Source organism: Phalacrocorax carbo, chromosome 1, assembly GCF_963921805.1.
Source record: "Phalacrocorax carbo chromosome 1, bPhaCar2.1, whole genome shotgun sequence".
Lineage (NCBI taxonomy): Eukaryota > Metazoa > Chordata > Aves > Suliformes > Phalacrocoracidae > Phalacrocorax > Phalacrocorax carbo.
In genome coordinates this window covers 50,179,126-50,196,710 of record NC_087513.1, presented here as the reverse complement: position 1 = coordinate 50,196,710, position 17,585 = coordinate 50,179,126, and the positions used below count along the sequence as shown (strand labels likewise).

Here is a 17,585-nt window from a genome sequence, read left to right as displayed (position 1 = left end):
CTTCAATCCCATATCACAATGTCTTTGGATTTACAGTGTTGTCAAATATTAACTCTGAAAAATGCAAACTGACTTCACTGGCCGTCGAAGTTTGTGCTAATGTAGCCTGATTACCTAGCTCGAAAATGTTTCAAGCTTAGCATACAAATGTAGTGCAAGGTTAATTACTCCTATTACAGCATTAAAGGGAGCAAAGTGCCCTTTCTTACACTGAATAAAGTGTATGATGATTCAAATACTCCTATGTTTGCTATGATAAGTGATAAGAGAACTTTTCACTGTGCTGTTTAAAATCCTAATTTCCTTCCATCTGTGCATCTGGTTATTTCTTCTTGAAGACTTAATACAGTCAGTATAATCAGATATTCCTTAATATTTTGCTGCATGTTATACATCATGCATTTGTGAGTCCAAATCTGTTTTGTATGTAAATTTATACTGTCCCTGAAGCAAATAACTGGGCCAGACCAAAGGCATCTCTGTCGCTTTTGGTTGGTACCATATAATGTGAAAAAGTGTCTTTTACTTGCCAATAATTTCACCGTCTGTTGCATTACTTACAAGAGGGGTGTTCTCCTTAGCATATAATTTCAAAATCTCTTTGAAATTGAGCTCCAAAGCTGGTGATGGGTTTTTACTCACCTGAGATTCACATGCTAACAGCGTGCAACTTGGAGCCTTTCTGTTGGTCTTCATTTTCCTGTGTGGCTGGCCTGACGTGATGTCTCTGACAACTTCTCTCCAGAAGCACTGTAGCCAGACTTTGCAGAACGTTTGCTGTCTATTTTATAATTATGTTCTTGCCTGGTTCTCCAGTCAAAAGTCCAGCTGACTTGTTTTCAGACCAGTTTCTTGGCTAGATCATCTAATTTGTGTTGCTGCAAGATTCAAATAGAGAATAATTATTAAATCTCTGCAGATTCTAATTTTTCCTACCTCCTCAAGCTTGGCTGAAATCAGTCCTGTTTTTTGAGTATTGTAGTATGAAACAAAAGCAGTGAGGAGGTCTGAATTCAAACTGTTCCTTGCTTGAGGAGAGGTGAAAATCTGTTTTAGTCCCGTCTGAGGCCACATCAGCACTTCAGATCACACATGGAGCTGCAATCAAGTCTAGATACGTCTCTTACTCACTGTGCAATCTGCCCAAGGAGGAGACATTTGAGCCTGTCCTACCTTTGTAGCTTAGGTCCCAGCGCAACTCTGCCTGCAGTACAGGGTTGCTAAATACTGCATGCTTGTAGTGAGTTGACCCGCATGTGTACGCTTTCCTTAGAGTAATGGCTGCATTAGCTAGACGGGTTTGCCACAGACATCCTTTTTGGAAGGGGCCTTAACCTTTCCATGCATGCACAGTGGGTTGTGTTCAGTCTGCTCTGCCTGCCTCTGTAGCACTCTGCCATGGAGGTGCAGGCATCCTCCAGGCAGCAGCGTGGACAGAGCCCAGAGCACTTTATTCTTCTTCCTGTTTTTTCCCAGTGATTAAGCATGTAGCTTGTATCTTGAAGATGTAAGGCTGTTGTTTTTCAGAAACCGATTTAACTTTTGGCCGTGGTAAATCTCTGGTGAGCATGCTGAGTTTTGTTTTTTAAATTATATTGAGGAAGGTGGATCTCTTTCCCTAAGTGAGCATGCCAGCCAGGCGCGCAGTTGCGCTGGCACCTAGGCCTCTCCTGCTGCCGCACACTTGCTTATCAATTTACAGGGGTATTTCTGCAGTCTCACTGCACCACCCTTGTGTCTCTTTGTGAAACACCTGAACGCCCTTATGCGAAACCGCGTGATGGATCTGATGTGATACCTTATAATGGTCCATTCACAACTTGTTATGCAGCTTATTCCTCTGTCACATGAAGGGGGTATTGAGAGTGTCTGGAAAACATGAAAGTAATATGCAGCATGATGCTACCTTTTAAAGTGTATTTTAGATTTGTTTATTTTCTTGTCCTTAATAACTGTTCCTTCTTGTTTTCTCCATGGTATTGACATGCAGTTTGCAAAAACTATCTTTCCAAAAGGAAAACAGACTTTGGTGATTGTAGAGAAGTTTCACATAAGAATTTGAACAACTTTTGATTCCAAATCTGCGTTTTTGTCTTTATTAGTTTCTTAAAAACAAATATACGTTCCACAGGGCTTCATCTGTCCACTATGTATGAAAGTGTGTGTAGCTCCCACTGATCTGTCTGAACATTACCAGAATGAGCACACTGGGGCAGAAGGAAGACAGGAGCTTCGAGACATCCCAGCTGTTACTGTGGGTCTTGTTTATTTTGTTTCAATAGCTTTGGTAATGGGCTGCTTTAAATGAACATACATCTTTTCTTGTGACTTGGGTGTCAACTTTTTAGATAGTTTCTTGTGATTCCTTGCTGAACCATAATTTGATCTCTTATGCATGATTCCACAGTATACATTCAATAGAACAATTGATCTATGTCTAGCTTTCTGGTTTGCAGTTGTTTCTCACTTGAAACATTTGCAGTATTGGGAGGCTTGCGGTCACTGATGTATTCTTTTTGAACAGCTTTTGTTTGATTTTCTTGCAAATAAGACTTGCATTTTTTTATTTACTTCACTTCAGACTCAGTGTAGTGACAAATGCAGTATTGGGTCTGGTGTATTCTTTGTGAAAAGAAATGTTTTGAATTCTTATTAGCTATCTCTTTTTAAAGCAGATTTCTAGTGGGAGATAGGTGCATTGGGTAAAAGAAGAAACCGAGGACAGGAATAGAAAACATTCAGAAGCTTCTCTTCTTGGATACGTTTAAGATCCTTATGCAGCAACATTTTAAAAATAATTATGCAAATGATCTTTTTTATATAGAACTTTATCAGAATCTATTTATGCCCCCAACAAAATGCAAAGGCTGCTTCAGTTACTAGACATTATAAATAGTAGAGCATTTGTAAATTCTTCCAATTGCAGAGTGTAAAATTGCACAATTAAAACAAAGTGTGCAGTTTTACACTCCTCACTTGGAAGAATTTAGATTCTGTAAGCTGCACATGGCTAACTGAATTTTTTTCTGCTGTGAACCTTCAGAGAGTCGATGGCTTCTAAGAGAGGGCAGCTTGCCATGCACTAAATGGGTTTGTATGGAGGTGAAGTTTTGCATTCTTTCTGCTGATGTTACTTTTGATGAGTTTTGGAATCAAAGTGTCTATTCTAGGCTGTGTGAGTGATGTGATTTTATTGTTTGTTGTAGGGTGTTGTTCCCAAAGATGATGAAAGCCATCAATACACTGATTATCCTAGAGTTACCCGAGATCTCTTTTCAAGGGTGAAGTGTCACCTGTTAAAGTGAGAAGGATCTGTGGTAAAACTGACCCTTGCTGCTCTCCTGGGGTGCTGGGGGACCTCCTCAGAGCCAGGACAGCTGGCTCTTGATTGACTCCTCACTGCCTCCTTTTGAAGCAGGGACCATCTTTAGTGCTCTGTGATCAAGTCACCTTTTTATTTTCTTTATTATCTGGTCATCATGCAAGTGCTTTACTTGAGTAAGCTGTGACTTAGCAGTGACAGGTGGAATTCCTGATGTGATATCAGTAAGACTGTGGGATGTGAACCATCAGAGGTCATTTGGTTACCTCAAGTTACTCTTTTATTTAAGCTGGGTTGTGTTTAACAGTTTCATGGAGTTGACTGTGGGTTCTTGCCCACTTTGAGTTTCCGTTTCTCCCCCAGCAGTTACTTGTCGATACTTTTTACTTGCCAATTGCTGATTACAGCTTTTTACCTTGATAAATCTTGTGTATTGAGTATAGCACATGAAATGCAAATTCAGTTGTTTCTAGCTGGTGTTGTTCCCTGTTGCTAAAGCTGTGTTTCTTGGTACAGTGATTCAGTAACTATCTGCAAAAGGTGAGAAACAAAGAATGATAATATATATATAGATTTTTTTCCCAGCTTGATTTTTTTATTATGTCAGCATGTGTAGAAGCATTGAAAGAGTGGGGAAATCTGTTAATCATTATCATCAATGCTAATATGTAAAGTTTAAAATACTTGATTACTGAGAAGCTGATGGTTTGCATTTGTTGATGGAAGATGATAGTTTGCATTTGCAACAAGCACATTGTGATCTTGAAGCAGCAATGTAACCAGGTTATCGCCCTTTGTTCCGTCTTTGCCATTCCTGAGTCAGCATTACAAGAATATAATCTATTACCAATGTCATCTTATGTAGCAGACATATGAAACATATGAGTTTGGCTTACCTAGACTGTTTGTTTGCGGATACTACTGTGAAAAGTTCAAATACATTTTGTTGGAAACAACGCTGAAGAAGCTCCCAAGTTCCGTTTTTTTGCCAGTGCAGTATTTAGTCACACTTTGTGAGACCTGAAAAATTGTCACTTGGTTGACAAAAGCATTAGTACCTTGCTTTTAATTTTGACTATAGCTTTCTTCACTAACCTGTCTTCCACTGATGAAAATTTTAGTAAGCCAGGTCATTTGCCCCTCTGTTCTCCTTGCCCTTCCCCCATCTCCATCCTCCCTGCAGTGAGAGTTGGTCTTGTTCTTCAGTTACAAGTGTCCACTCCTGCAGTTCCTGAAGGTGTCTGATGCTCTGTTGTAGGAAAGGATCCTTGCCACTCACCTACAGCATTATTTATGGTCTTCCTCTTAAACAGCGCTCTGTGCAGCCCTCATTTATCAAACTAGGATCGCACCATATAACGGGTGAAATGACAGTGAAATACTTTTCCCTGCACATCTTCCCCCCCGCCCCCCCAAGCACTGATGAAGCCTTACTTTAAAAGACAAAGGCTTTTTCAGCTGCAGGAACAACCACCAAAATGTTGGCAAGTGACTCTGTCCATATATAGCCAGCTCAGCCAAACAAATGCTGTATGGAAGTCGCACGCGTCGCCACATTCCCAAACAGGGACATTGTTCCCCAACTTTCATGTATACAGTGGTGTCACTAACAAAAGCTGTGTGGCTCCTTCTGTTTTGTTTTCTTTTTCCTAAAGGAATGATACATGTTTAAACTGTGTCCAGCATTTCCTGACTGTCTCCTGACTGTTGGGCATTCAGGACATCTAAACAGTGAGTCAGTTAGAGAGGCTTAGTTCAGACTTCCCTTCCTGGTTTCTCCAGAGGCATCAGAAAACCCCACTGTATGATACTCTTGCAATGTTTAGAATATAGTGGCTGATAATACCTGTTGTCTTATCTACAACTAAGCTAAACCTAAGGCACTTTTTAAACAGTTCTTTTGGGTAGTTTTCATAACTTTCTAGATGTTTAGTAAATATCAATTTCTCAAATAATACAAGCAAGGTATGATCCTGATGTTTTCTGAATAGGCTTCTCATAGCAGAGTTGCCTAGAGTGTAAATTGGCATACTAGTTGTGCAAAAACGTGTTTTGTGTTAATTTTTTTTTATTTATTTGAAAATACCTCATTCTTTATGGTGGTTGTTGTCCTACTTGTCTGTTATTGTAGATGCAATTCATGGCATCTTCTGTTTTTATGATTGCCATTGGAATGTTGCAAACTGGTTTTCCACAGATCATCATGTCAATGCTTTAATGCTGATATTTTATTCTCTTTGGCTGCTCTTTTGGTTGCTTCTCAACTTAGGTTGCAGTGGCTGTTTTCATGTCAGAGGTACTTGCCTGCTTTGCACAGGAAAAAAAATAATTGGTTGAGTTACATTAGTACGTTAATTTGCTGAAACATCTGAACAATACTAAGAGAACGAAGAATTAGAGATACTGGTTTGATATGACTTGGCCATGTGATGCAACTTTCCTTTAAGAAATAGAGAATCTACTGGATTAGAATTTCTAATTCATGACAAAATTGTAGTCTTGTAGGTTGTGACAGAATTGTAGTCTTACTCATCAACAGTAATAAAAACAGAAGAGAGCTGAACTAGAAATTATGTTGGTTCTATTCTTCTCAGGAAGAATCCAGCTTCTTTTCTGGGAAGACATTGAGTCTGCAGTCTGGTATAACATATACTGTAGCAAGACATCTTTTTTCTTTTTGTCCAGAAAGCTAAATAATTGAAAAAATTGAAACAGACTGTAAAAATGAAACAGACTGCAGGTCTTGATTATATAAAACATGAACTTATTACCTGCTTTTCTAATGATTAGAGTTGTTATCTGAAGAAGCCACTGTCATCTTACTGTATATGTAAACACAGAGGAAGAGGCTTTTTCTGCTGAAGGACATGGAAAACATGTCAGTGTATTTTCATTTTATAAAGGGGGTGACCTAATCTATTTATTCTTTAACTTAAAATATCTCATGATTTTCTTTTTATCACTATGTAAGACTTCTGAAATAAATTATGAAATGTGGTCTTGCCCTTGCTGTCCAGGCAGACAGTTTAATCTGTTTCTGAGCGCTTCCTGAGGTTTCAGTTAATTGCTTCGATATATATTTGGGAAGTAAAACCTAAAAACTACTTGGTACATCTTTCAGCTCTGAAACATCAGTACGTTTCTGTCCTCTGGCCCTAAGTATATACAGTTCCTAATCTTCTGCCCTATAAAATGTTTCAACCTTTAAGTCACTGTGTAACTGGAGGAAATCGGAGTTTTAGCTTAGACTGAGTATTTAAATGCTGGTGAAGGTGTGTATCTTGTATCAGGGAAGACTGTGGAGGTTCACCTGCAGTGGAAAAACGTGAATGGTGAATTTAGAATTTTTCCAAATATTTGTGACACACAAAACCTAAAATCAACTCCAGAAGAGTGTTTATGTCTCTGAGCATGTGAATGTGCCATACAGCTCTTGAACTTAGTTTCAATTTTTAAACATGCTGGACTTCATCCACAACATGTAGCTTATTGTACCAATACAGTTGCAAAAGCATTGTTAATGTAAGTCTTGATTCTGAGACATGGGCAAACACAGGTCATGGCTGGAAGGTGTTATAGCTCTGGGCTTGAATCACAGCTATTGCTTTTTGTTCATACAGCTCCCTGGAAACAGGCTGTAGGCTTGAGTGCTGGCCCAGTGTTTCTGGAAGGTCAAAGATGAAACCCAGAAGCTCACATTTATTTCAGCTTAAAGCCTGGTCATGTGAAGCATGCTAAAATGCATACTGGATTGGACTATGCTGTGCTGTAGCATGTATATGGTAGAATAGTCGCTCATCTTTTCCATGTGGTAAAAGTATCAATTATACTGAAATTCTGTGGGGTTTGGTTTTTTTGTGGGTTGGGTTTTTTTCTTTGTGTTCACCACAGTACTTAAATATTTTCCAAGAAGGGTGTTTGTGGAATAAATTTGACTTCTTAGTGGAAAACAGCAAAGTTCCTTGGTTCTTCAAGCTTGAGTCATGACATAATTGCTGGAATAAAAATTCAAGATGTTGCAGAAGCTCTGTTTCTATAGCAAATAGAGGTCTGTGCACGCTATCTGTGCTATATGGCTCTCTACCACATACAGCTGTAGATCAGCAGCATTCATAGCAGCCAAAATGGGACCACTTGTTCAGTTCTATGCAATATTAGAATGGGATCAGAGAATAGACTAGACAGTCAGATATTTCAGGAAAATGCTAAGGAAGCTTGGTAGTAGTGACTTTCAAACTTAAATAGGGTACCTTTTTACTTGGACTCCAACTATACAAGCAAATCTGAATTTCACCCTGTAAAAACTGTTTTGCCCATGGAATGTCCTTCAAGAAGTGTCATCATCTTTCTGCCAGATAACTCCAGCTTTAATTTGTGAAAAAAGAGCTTCACATAAAGTAAGCTGTTCTTTCACTCATTAATTACTTAAGACAAGATTTCATATTAGCTCTACAAAGACCATTTCGTTAAAGCTCTGGGAAAAGAAAGCAGTTGGCAGATGAAGACAGATTTAATGCATGTATATGTAGGTGTCAAGCTCTAGTTATTGATGATGGAGTTCAGGGAGCTGTTATGCTGACCCTACATATGGTATACACATTGGTTAGGTCAGCTGTCTAATTTCTTCCTCTGTTAACTGTGTTGAATAGCTCTCCATTCTTAGTGATTGGGGAGTACACACTTACATGTAAATGTTTGGTTATTGTTTTAAACCTCAAGTGGGGGCCTTTGGCCTGTTGAGGGAATATCTTTGAAAATCTTCGATTTTCTTTGCTAAGGAGTAAGGAAAATACTGTTTTCAAAATGTCTTGTCACACTATACACCTTCATTACGTCAGGTTTGTGTAGAATAGCGAGGAAAAAAACATTACAAATAGGACAATATTCTGAGAAGGCTGAAATTTTCAGAAAATATTTTTATACCAGTACTCTACTCCCCCCCAGTCCTACAGGGTAATACAAGGAGAAGCCAGAGAAATGGAATCCATTCAGTCCTATATGTTAATTTTTCTGTTATGTAAAGTGTTTCTGAATCAGTTTTAAAATAGTCTGAGGATTAGGAGGGCTCTATGGTAGCCTGCAGTCAGCCCAGTTGTGTGCCATCTGCCTGCAGGTCCGTGCCCCTGCTCTCGCTGAGCAGTGTGTTTTGATGTGGGAGGCCAAAGTTCTTCCAACAGTTAATAGCCCTGTAAATTATACTGTTACAGTAAAAATAAATACGGTAGTTTTTGTGGCGAGAGTTTCCTTCCAGTGTTGCTTTTAGTATCCTGGCGTACTTCCCAAGGATTACTGTATTAATGATTCATATGGATATTAAAGTTACCTGAAATGAATCATTTACCTGATATGCCTTTTAGGATGGAGAGCACTGAGAAGCTTAACTTTATCAGGCCTAAAAGTAAATCTTAACTATTAGGGGAGAAAAATAGCTGCAAGTGTTCTTCTACAGGATTATTCATAAGTCTGTCTTGAGACAGGCAAGTAAAGAAGCCTCTGGTGCTTCCTTGGTCAAGTCCATGATCTTTGGTGAAATTTGGCATTATAACTCAAGCTGAGGCACGACACTTTCCTACAAAACTTCTGTGTAGCAATTTCTGTTCTGCTCCGAGTGAAACCTGTATGGTTTGGAGTCTTTGCACTGAGAAAGGCCTGTCCCACCACGAACAGTGTGGTGCTGTGGAGCTGCTGGGTGCTAGGCATGGCTCACAGGCGTCCACCTGAAAGAGAAACATTTCCCTTGGGGTCAGAAAATTGGGATTTGAAGATTAGCACCTCTCTCGTTTTCATTGGAATGCCTTGAACGCTGGGCCAGGGGCTCTTTTGAGCTGTAAATTGTGTGCTGACTCCTAGTGGCTTGTTTGTGCATGTGTGTAGGGTTTTGATCTGGACTCCCTTTCTTTTTTACTGTTCTTGCTCTGTGTTGCTTCAGCAATTCTGTGGTGATCTTAAGAACTCTTTCTTGATAAAAACTTGTGCATGTGGCGGCTGTGGTTTTATTTTTATTTTCCGTTAACTGGCAGGCATCTGCAAAAGGCTTGGATTCAATAAATTTTCATTTCTTGGTAGAAACATTCTGTGTTTATAAAAACAAAACCCAACTAATTATCCTTTAACTTCTTTTGGGCTCTTTTCTCCCTCTGTAAAGTAAAAGATAAAGCCCAACTGGAAACATCAATTAGGGAGTTACGACTTACGGTGCAGTGCTGCAAAAGCTTTAAGTGATGTCTTTGCTTTTATTAAATGAAGAATATTAATTGCCTTTCACTTCTCTGTGGTTGTGCTTTATTCAGAGGAACTTGTAAATGCATTTTAAAATGAAACGTACCAAGGGTCTCTTGGCAAATACAGCCTTTTGAAAAGTATAAGCATACATGTTTTATGTTGTAGCTTCCTTCTGCAAATACAAGACCATCGCTCTCATACTTGCTGCTTCTGTAAAGAAGTCTGTTACTGTTAAGGGAGCCAAGTGCAGACTTACTGGAAAGGACATCTCAGCTCCCCCAACATCTCATGGTTGTAACTGTGCAACCTCCTCTTTATCCAGGGTAGGCATGGTCCTGGTACAGGAATATCTTGTACTTGATATAAATTCCTGCAAACTAACAAAAATGCTTACAAGACTTAAGCATCTCAGACCATCAGGTTTCTTGCCCTATTCCTTCTTCTTACACATTTGTCTTTAGGTTATTAAAATACACTTCTGCATATATTTTCAAAATTTATTTGAAGATAATGCTGAGATATGGATTTTTATTTTTTTTTTAAGAGGTAAAGTGAGAGGCCCACCAACCCAAGTCCCTGAACAAGATTGTCACTTGGGGCTAATCGTTGCAGGCCCAGGAAACCCTTGCAGTTCTGTCTGTTACTGTCTGGTGCCCAGGAAGATCCTGATGATGCTGATTTTCTTACTCTAAAGAGAACTGAACTAACGTTGCTGATATTCAGATGTTGACTCTGATATTATAAGGCTGTGAGATGCAGCTGGGTCCTGGGTTTGCGCAGTTTAAGGCTCTGATGCGCGGGCAGTGGTGCCTGCCGCTGCCGGAGCCAGCGTTCCTGCCCACCCCAGCTCTGCAGAGGAAGGATGATGTTTTCCCTGGCGAGGATGCCCTGTTGCAGAAGGGTGACATCTTACTCTGTTAAAAGCTTATGCATCGTACCTCTAGGAAATGTTGTGTTAGAGTAAGGGTGCGTGTGAAGGCGGTAACCCAGTGGTGACTCCAGCAATGCCAGGTCCTTCAAAAGCAAGGCCAGGCATGGTCAAGGCAGTGCCGGTAGAGAGGCTGGGGCTGCTGGGAGGTGCATTTTTTACCCCGCCTATGTAAGAAGAACATGGCTTCTGCCATGAAGAGGAGTTTTTGACAATGCTTCCCCCCTCTGCCAATGACAGCACGCTTGCCTCCCCGGAGCTCCCGTCCACCCCGTGGGCTCCCAGCCGCAGCACGTTCCGTTGGCTCAGCAGCTCTCCTCTGCCTCTGGCCCCTCGCCCTTGCAGCCACTGCCTTCAGATCAGCCCGCCTGGGAAATCTGGGGCTGGCTTTGCCTAATAATTGAGACAAATGATTGATTGCTGTCCCTATGGGCTAATTGCACATATAATCTATTCTTTCCTCTTTTCCAGGGCTCCTCTTCCCACAGCATAAAACCCAACCACAAAAAAAAAAAGAAGGCAAAAATCCAACCAAAGAAACAGACTTTGCTGTTTAAATGGGAAGAAATAAAGGGCAAAAAGGAGGAGAGGCCAGAGTAATTTTCTACACTCGTTCTTTCCTGATGCACTTACTGGTGCTATGAGGAACATTTGCTTTCTTCTGTGAACAGCAGACTTTCCCATCACTGGGAAACTAAACTAAATATGGAGAACTGCTTGGCAGCATTTCATCCCAAAAGGATGCTGTTGCAGCATTACTGTATGAGATTGACTGCTTTCACCTACTAGGAAAAATAAATCTCTTGCTTTTTGACCCCTCCTATAGTTCATTGCCATTGCTATGTGCCAGGAGTCTCCTTCTGGCTCTTTTGCTCAGAGTGACTGTTGCTGCCATCATATAATTATATGCTAATTGTATCAGGTAAACATTACTATGAACCTAGTAGTTTAACCAATTTTCTGTACCTATTTTGGCATGTATACATACGTACCAGTTAACTTGGTTTAATCTGGAGTGAAGCTATGCTGCTCAGTTCTGGAAATAAATAAATGGTTAAGGGTAAATGCCCATTGTCTGCTTAGTAAGGAGTATACTGTTTTGTTTGATCTAGTTGTGTCGAAATTAGTCTTATATATGATATATAGTGGTTTTGACCAGCAACTGTATTTCGTTATTTATTCCTGAAGCACTAAACAAGGAGTAGCAGTTACAAAGTCCCTGTTCAGTGCTCTGGAGCTCCAGCTGTGTTTGGGTAGCTGAGCATGATGGTTCTCCTGGGTGAGAATCCATGTAAGTGTTTGGTTGCTGAATTCGTAGTGGCTAATGAAACAAAACACTATGAATGTCAAGTTAGAAAATGAGTGCTTATTGCGGTTATCAACACACACATCCAGTATGTTCATTTTGTGCTAATATTGAAAGTTTTGTGGATTGTCTCATAACATCCAAATGCAAAGTTAAGAAAAGGAGTGTCAAAACTGTTCATATGTCCTTAAGAAATCGTACGGGAGCATACATTACATGAAGTGCGATAATCCCACAGGAGTACTCTCATCTTGGATACTGGAGAGCCTTGGTTTAGCGTTGGAGTTCGCAACAATTTGTACTAGCATAAGGGAGTTCAGGGTGATATACAAATATGCAAAAGCGTATTTGGAATGATTTTAAGGAATGGGGGGCCTTAATCTCTATTTACACGAGGTTCTGTCTGCACACCTTGGAATTACAGGGAACCTTTAATAGACTAAATAGTTTCCTCTCACTCTGAAATATCTCTGTTTTGCCACTGTGGTGCGTATGGGCTGTAGTGTAAATGGGAATTGGGCTCAGAGTTGGCATGATAACGGAATGAATGAAGAACCAATATAAAGTCTACAGCTTAAAAGCAGGTGTAATAGGATGCTTGATGAATGGTGCTTATGATAAGTGGCAGTTTGGACACTCCACAAATGTTTAGAGCTACATAATATTTACTGTTTTCATTTGTCTGTGGGCTAATGGGTAGAATGAGGACATTGCTCTGCTAAATTTTTGCTCTGGTAAGCTTGCAGTAAATATGCTGGAATGAAAATGGATGATTTCTGATTCTTTAGGCTGTAGAGATCTGACTTCTTGAGGCAGTATTTCTCTGAATTGCATTTAAGAATTAATTATATGCAAGGGAAAAGGCGATTCTTAATCTTCTGGCCCTTATTAAAATCAGTAGCCTAAATATGGTGATAATAAGTGTATGAATAGCTGTGCTTTAGAGTGGGTTTTTTGTATCTCCTTTTCTTAAGACCAAACTCCACACCCTACCTCCTCTTTGGAAGAAGAATCTGATTTTATAAAAAGCTGTAGGGAAAAGTTGTAGGGAAAATTCTTTTTTTTTTTTGTGGGGGGTGGTGGTGGTGGTGGTAGAAGAAGTTGCAGAGTAGTCCTGAATTACTACTTATTTTTCTAAAGAAAGATTTTGTTGCTAGTATGTAACGCTGTTGGGGAAAAAACCCACTGAATAATGGAATATTACTTTTGTAGGCATTTTCTAACTTCTTAATTGCCAAAACTGTTGTCAGAGAGCGAAATAATTAGCATGAATCTTAACAATTGTATTTGCTATCTTTTATATGGGCAAACAAAACTTAGAATTCTGTGTAAAATAAGATGGAAAAAACAAGTGAAGTTTTACTTCTCACACTTTTAATTTTCTTTTCCTTTTTATAATAGGGCTTTATTTGTCCTCTCTGTATGAAGTCTCATGGATCAGCTGAGGAGCTGTTCAAGCACTATGAAGCGGTTCATAATTCTGGCATTGATTCAACTCATGGAGGGGAAGGTCATCTGTCACCGGAAAGGTGCAGCAGTACTCATTTGTGCATGTGCTTTTGTGTCAATGTTGAGCTGCTTCTAATTACACTGAGGGCTGTATTAATTTGAACACTTAATTATGTAGTCAAGTATTTAAATGATCATGTCCCATTTCCAACTACACTTAAAAAGCAGCTTGAAACTTACACTGGCTGATTTTGATCTGACAAATGAAAATCACATACACATGTTTATATTTTTAATTAAATCACCTGTTTCTCATGTAGCTGACAATGAAATATTACATACTGGAATGATTTTAGGAGTGTGGCAGAAAAAATACAGGTTCCTCGTAATTTCCAGCATAGAGCTGAAATTTCATCTTTTGTGGGTGGGGGAGGATAACCCTGAAGGTAGAGAAGAAAATCCATGCTGATCTTCAGAAATCTTCTCTAATTTATTTTATTTAGCTGTTTGGTCAGAACTGTATTGTTAAATATATTCCTAGGAAACATATCAGGTTGTTTTATTTTTGAGAGCAGCAGTATGTAGCAGGAACTGATAATGTGAACCTTTCTCTAGAAAAGTTTAACTGCGTAGTCTGCCTGTGTTGGAGTAATCCTTCGTGTTGGTTTGGGGAGCTTTTTCTTAGGGGTAAAATTTATGTAGGTTTCCTTTTGCTTCCTGCTTGTCTTTTTCTGTCCAGTATTTATTTTGTACTGTTACAAATGACAGTCTATGCTACTGTTTTGTCACACTCCTCCAAACTCTCTTGATTTGTACACAGCACTGTCAGGGTGAGCAGCTGCCTGTGGCCTCGTTCAGCAAACAGAGGTACACACTGCACAGCCCCACAGGTGGTCACCTGCGAATGGAGCTGGCTTCTGCTGATGCTTGGAAGTAAATGGTTCAAATGTTTTGTCACTAGTAGAACTGTGACCCAAAATGATTACATTGAAAGAAATACGGGCATTTATGTAACTAGCTCAAGAGAGGGTGGTTCTTTGGTGAGAAAAGTGGAAGGTAATATATTTCAGTTGTTATCAGAACGAAGACCTGTATCTCCCCAGTATTGTGGAGAGCTGGCAGGCCAGTAAGAGCCAACATTAGCAGAGGTCATGTCTTCATGCATGGACGGGCCCTTCCTTGTGGATAGCTGCCTTCTCTCCCAGCTGTTGCAACAAAAGAAGTCAAAATTAGGGCTTTATATAGGAGAAAGTGGTAGGATACTAGTGGAGTTATATTGGGTTTCCTATGTGCACATTTATTCAAGAATAAGTATTTCTCCTCTGTCTGCTGTAAGCCTTTTTGGGGTGATAGAACTTAGACCTGAAATGATAGTCTTAGTAGAATAATAGCATTCACATGGGGGAATATTGGTCATAACTGTATTGTTTATATAGTTCGTGAAGGATTTATTTTATGCCTGCAAGTTTCCAACGTCAACCAGATGTTGGCTGGTGAAATTTATTTTTTTTTTCCCTGCTCTTGACAGTTTAAGGACAAGTGGTTTTGTTTTCTCTCATATAATTAAAAAAGTGGACAAGGTCAGGGAGTTTGGATAGAGTGGAGGCAGTCTGGTGAGAGCTGTTGTGTAACACATGAACTATTTCTTCCTATTGGTGTGGCATTATTTAATGTTTCTCAGTTGCATCCTTGCTTGAGAAGACTCTCATTCAACATAAACATGCTTTTCTAAGACTTGGAATACTGCATTAAAGAAACATTGCATCCTGCAGCAGGGAGCCACTCTGTTAGCGGTCGAGGAGTGAAGCTCATGCGTGAGCCATAGGACCAAGGTTGGGAGGTGAAGTTCCTTATTTAGTCAATAGAGAAATCCAGGTACTACGTATTACATTGTGTCCTTTTCCCCCCACCCTCCCAATAAACTACCACAATTAAGTGCCAAGAGTAAATAGTGTAACTCTCCCCAGCGCAATTTATCAAGGCCATTGGTCCTCAGTGCTAGGATGGAGGCACTGGCATTACAGGTGGGGAATGGAGCAGACTGTAAGGAAAAGGTGGTAAGGATTTTCCAGATGGTGAGGCTGAGGAGATGTGCTGAGAGAAGGAAGGGATTTTAACAGCCCTAGCAGAAAGGATGATTTCGTGAGGATTTGGATTGCAAATCCAAATTGTAAGAAAAACAGAGTGTCTAGAGTGATACCTTATACCTCCCCCCACCCCTCATTTTCCACTGATCAGTTAAACTGAATTTAGGTTTCACCTTAAAACTACCAAGCAAAACTGTGCTGGGGATATTGAGTCCACTACTGTAGAAGGGTCCTTACGTTACGAACTCTCTGCCCCTTCTCCTCCCTTCCTCTTTCCCCTCTGCTACAAACTATTTTTATACAGCTCAAAACCTTTTGTCTGCTACAGAGACCAGAATATCTGAAATGCTTTTGTGTTGCAGATCTGGTATACATTCAGGCCCAACTTCAATAGAGTTAACTGTTTGACTTGCCTGAGGTTTAATTTATAATCTTAGGTGTGAATATTAGCTCATTTACTTACTCATACTGGTGGAAAAGCTGCTCCCTCCTCTCCACCCACAACGAATGTATGGGTTTTGAATTACAGCTACACCTGTCTCAGTAAAGTTGTATTTACAAACCTCCAGTGAATGTCTCACACAGGCAGAATAATGTGTAAATACCAGAAAATCTTCCTCTGAAAAAAATTAGCCTCCCAGTATCCCATGTTTGTTTTGCCATAAAATTGGTCTGCCTTGGAGTTCTTCCTTCACTGGTTCAAGTGCGAGTGTTTCACTTGCTTCTTGATGACCCTGACCTGATGTTAATACGCTAATGTAGGTTGAATCTATTCCTTCCAGTTTAGCTAAAGAATAGCTTGCTTTGGTATTTTGTTTGTTTTTATTTTCTTCTGATATAATTTAAAAGAACATCTGTGGAGGAGGGGATAATGCAGCACAGCAGCAATAAAATTGTGTGGTATAAAACTGAGAGGATTTGTTGGCATTGGCACCCACACATATATTCTGTGTACTCCTCACTGTTGCCACTGTACAAACAGTAAGAAAGGGTATGTTTGCATCATTTTAATGACCTGTGCATTCTACATTTGAAGTGGCTGTATCTCAGTAATGCAACATTATTCTTGTATATATAGTTGTGCAATTCTGTAAGGAGACCTGCCATTTAAAAGGGCGCTGTCTAAATCAATTAGTGACAGTTTTAGGCTTGGGTCTTGTGTTCTTCCATGGCTGGAGGCCTGAGCACGAAATCTGAGAATTTAAAGTACCAAGGCTTTAAACATTCAGACCATTAAGCGAGTGTATCTGTGGGGCATACTGAATTGCTGCGTAGATGAAAAATTATGTAACTTCATGTTTCAAAAGGAGTTAAGACAGTGTGCTGTCTCTTAGCAGTGTTCCTTTACATGATACAGAAGGGGAAGGAGAATAGACCTATCGTTTTCATAAAAAGGCATGCAAAACAGTTAAATGCCCCAGTGCACAACTTTGCCATTTTAAACTCATGTGGTTAAGCCGATTTAGATTTACATTCTGTTTTCATGAGACTTTTGCTTATCCAGTTAATATGTTTATAATTTTTCAAGTGATGTGTAAAGTGAACTAATAAGTACCTATTAATCGGGTTTGTTCCAAGTTTCAAAAAATCTAAAAATAACTATTCGTAATTACGTAAATTATATGTATGTAGTACATGGCTATCACTCCAGTTATTTAATACACATTATAACCTGTATGTAATTGACATAATATAACCACTTCATATTCATTTTCTCCACTCTGTGGATATATTTATTCAGAGATGAAGTATCACTGCTCCGACAAGAAGTCCAAGACTTGCAAGCTTCGCTGAAGGTTGGAAATGTATTTTACTTGCACTTGGTTCTTTGTTTCAAATTGCAAAGTGTTCCACTGTCTTAAGCAACCAAACTTACAGTTCTCTCTCCCCCATCTCCTTTTTTGTTTTGTGTGTTTTTGCCCCCTAGGAGGAGAGGTGGTATTCAGAAGAGCTGAAGAAGGAACTAGAGAAATTGCAGGGGCAGCGGCAGCAAGTAATTGCTTTAAAATACTTGAAGCAGGTTTATCATCAGCATTGACATTGAAGATTAATACCTTTTTTGTAAGGCACGTGGCCTGATTTAGTTAGTTCCATAATTTGAATGTTGACGTGTTCTTGAAAACAAAGCTAGTTATCTCTCCACAATGTAACTGTGTATTTAGGTCTGAAGAACAGAGAGTAGATAACGATTCTTCTATACTACTCGCTACAAGTTCAGTTCAGACTTTTCCTTCTGTTGGGCTTATTCAAAACTCAGCTTATTAAAGGAAA

The 17,585-nt window shown here is 39.6% G+C and overlaps 1 protein-coding gene across 2 annotated transcripts in view; it reads left to right on the top strand.

Moving 5' to 3' along the window:
* Window positions 1–17,585, top strand: part of EEA1 (early endosome antigen 1) — a 77,230-nt gene that overhangs the window by 9,325 nt on the left and 50,320 nt on the right. Inside the window, exons 3-6 of one of the 2 annotated variants that reach the window (XM_064450791.1) lie at window positions 2,132–2,254; window positions 13,180–13,307; window positions 17,056–17,110; window positions 17,242–17,307. In XM_064450791.1, coding sequence (XP_064306861.1) covers window positions 2,132–2,254; window positions 13,180–13,307; window positions 17,056–17,110; window positions 17,242–17,307 — 372 coding nt within the window. The remainder of the gene's footprint in view (window positions 1–2,131; window positions 2,255–13,179; window positions 13,308–17,055; window positions 17,111–17,241; window positions 17,308–17,585) is intronic. The other variant, XM_064450797.1, reaches the window with a different exon arrangement.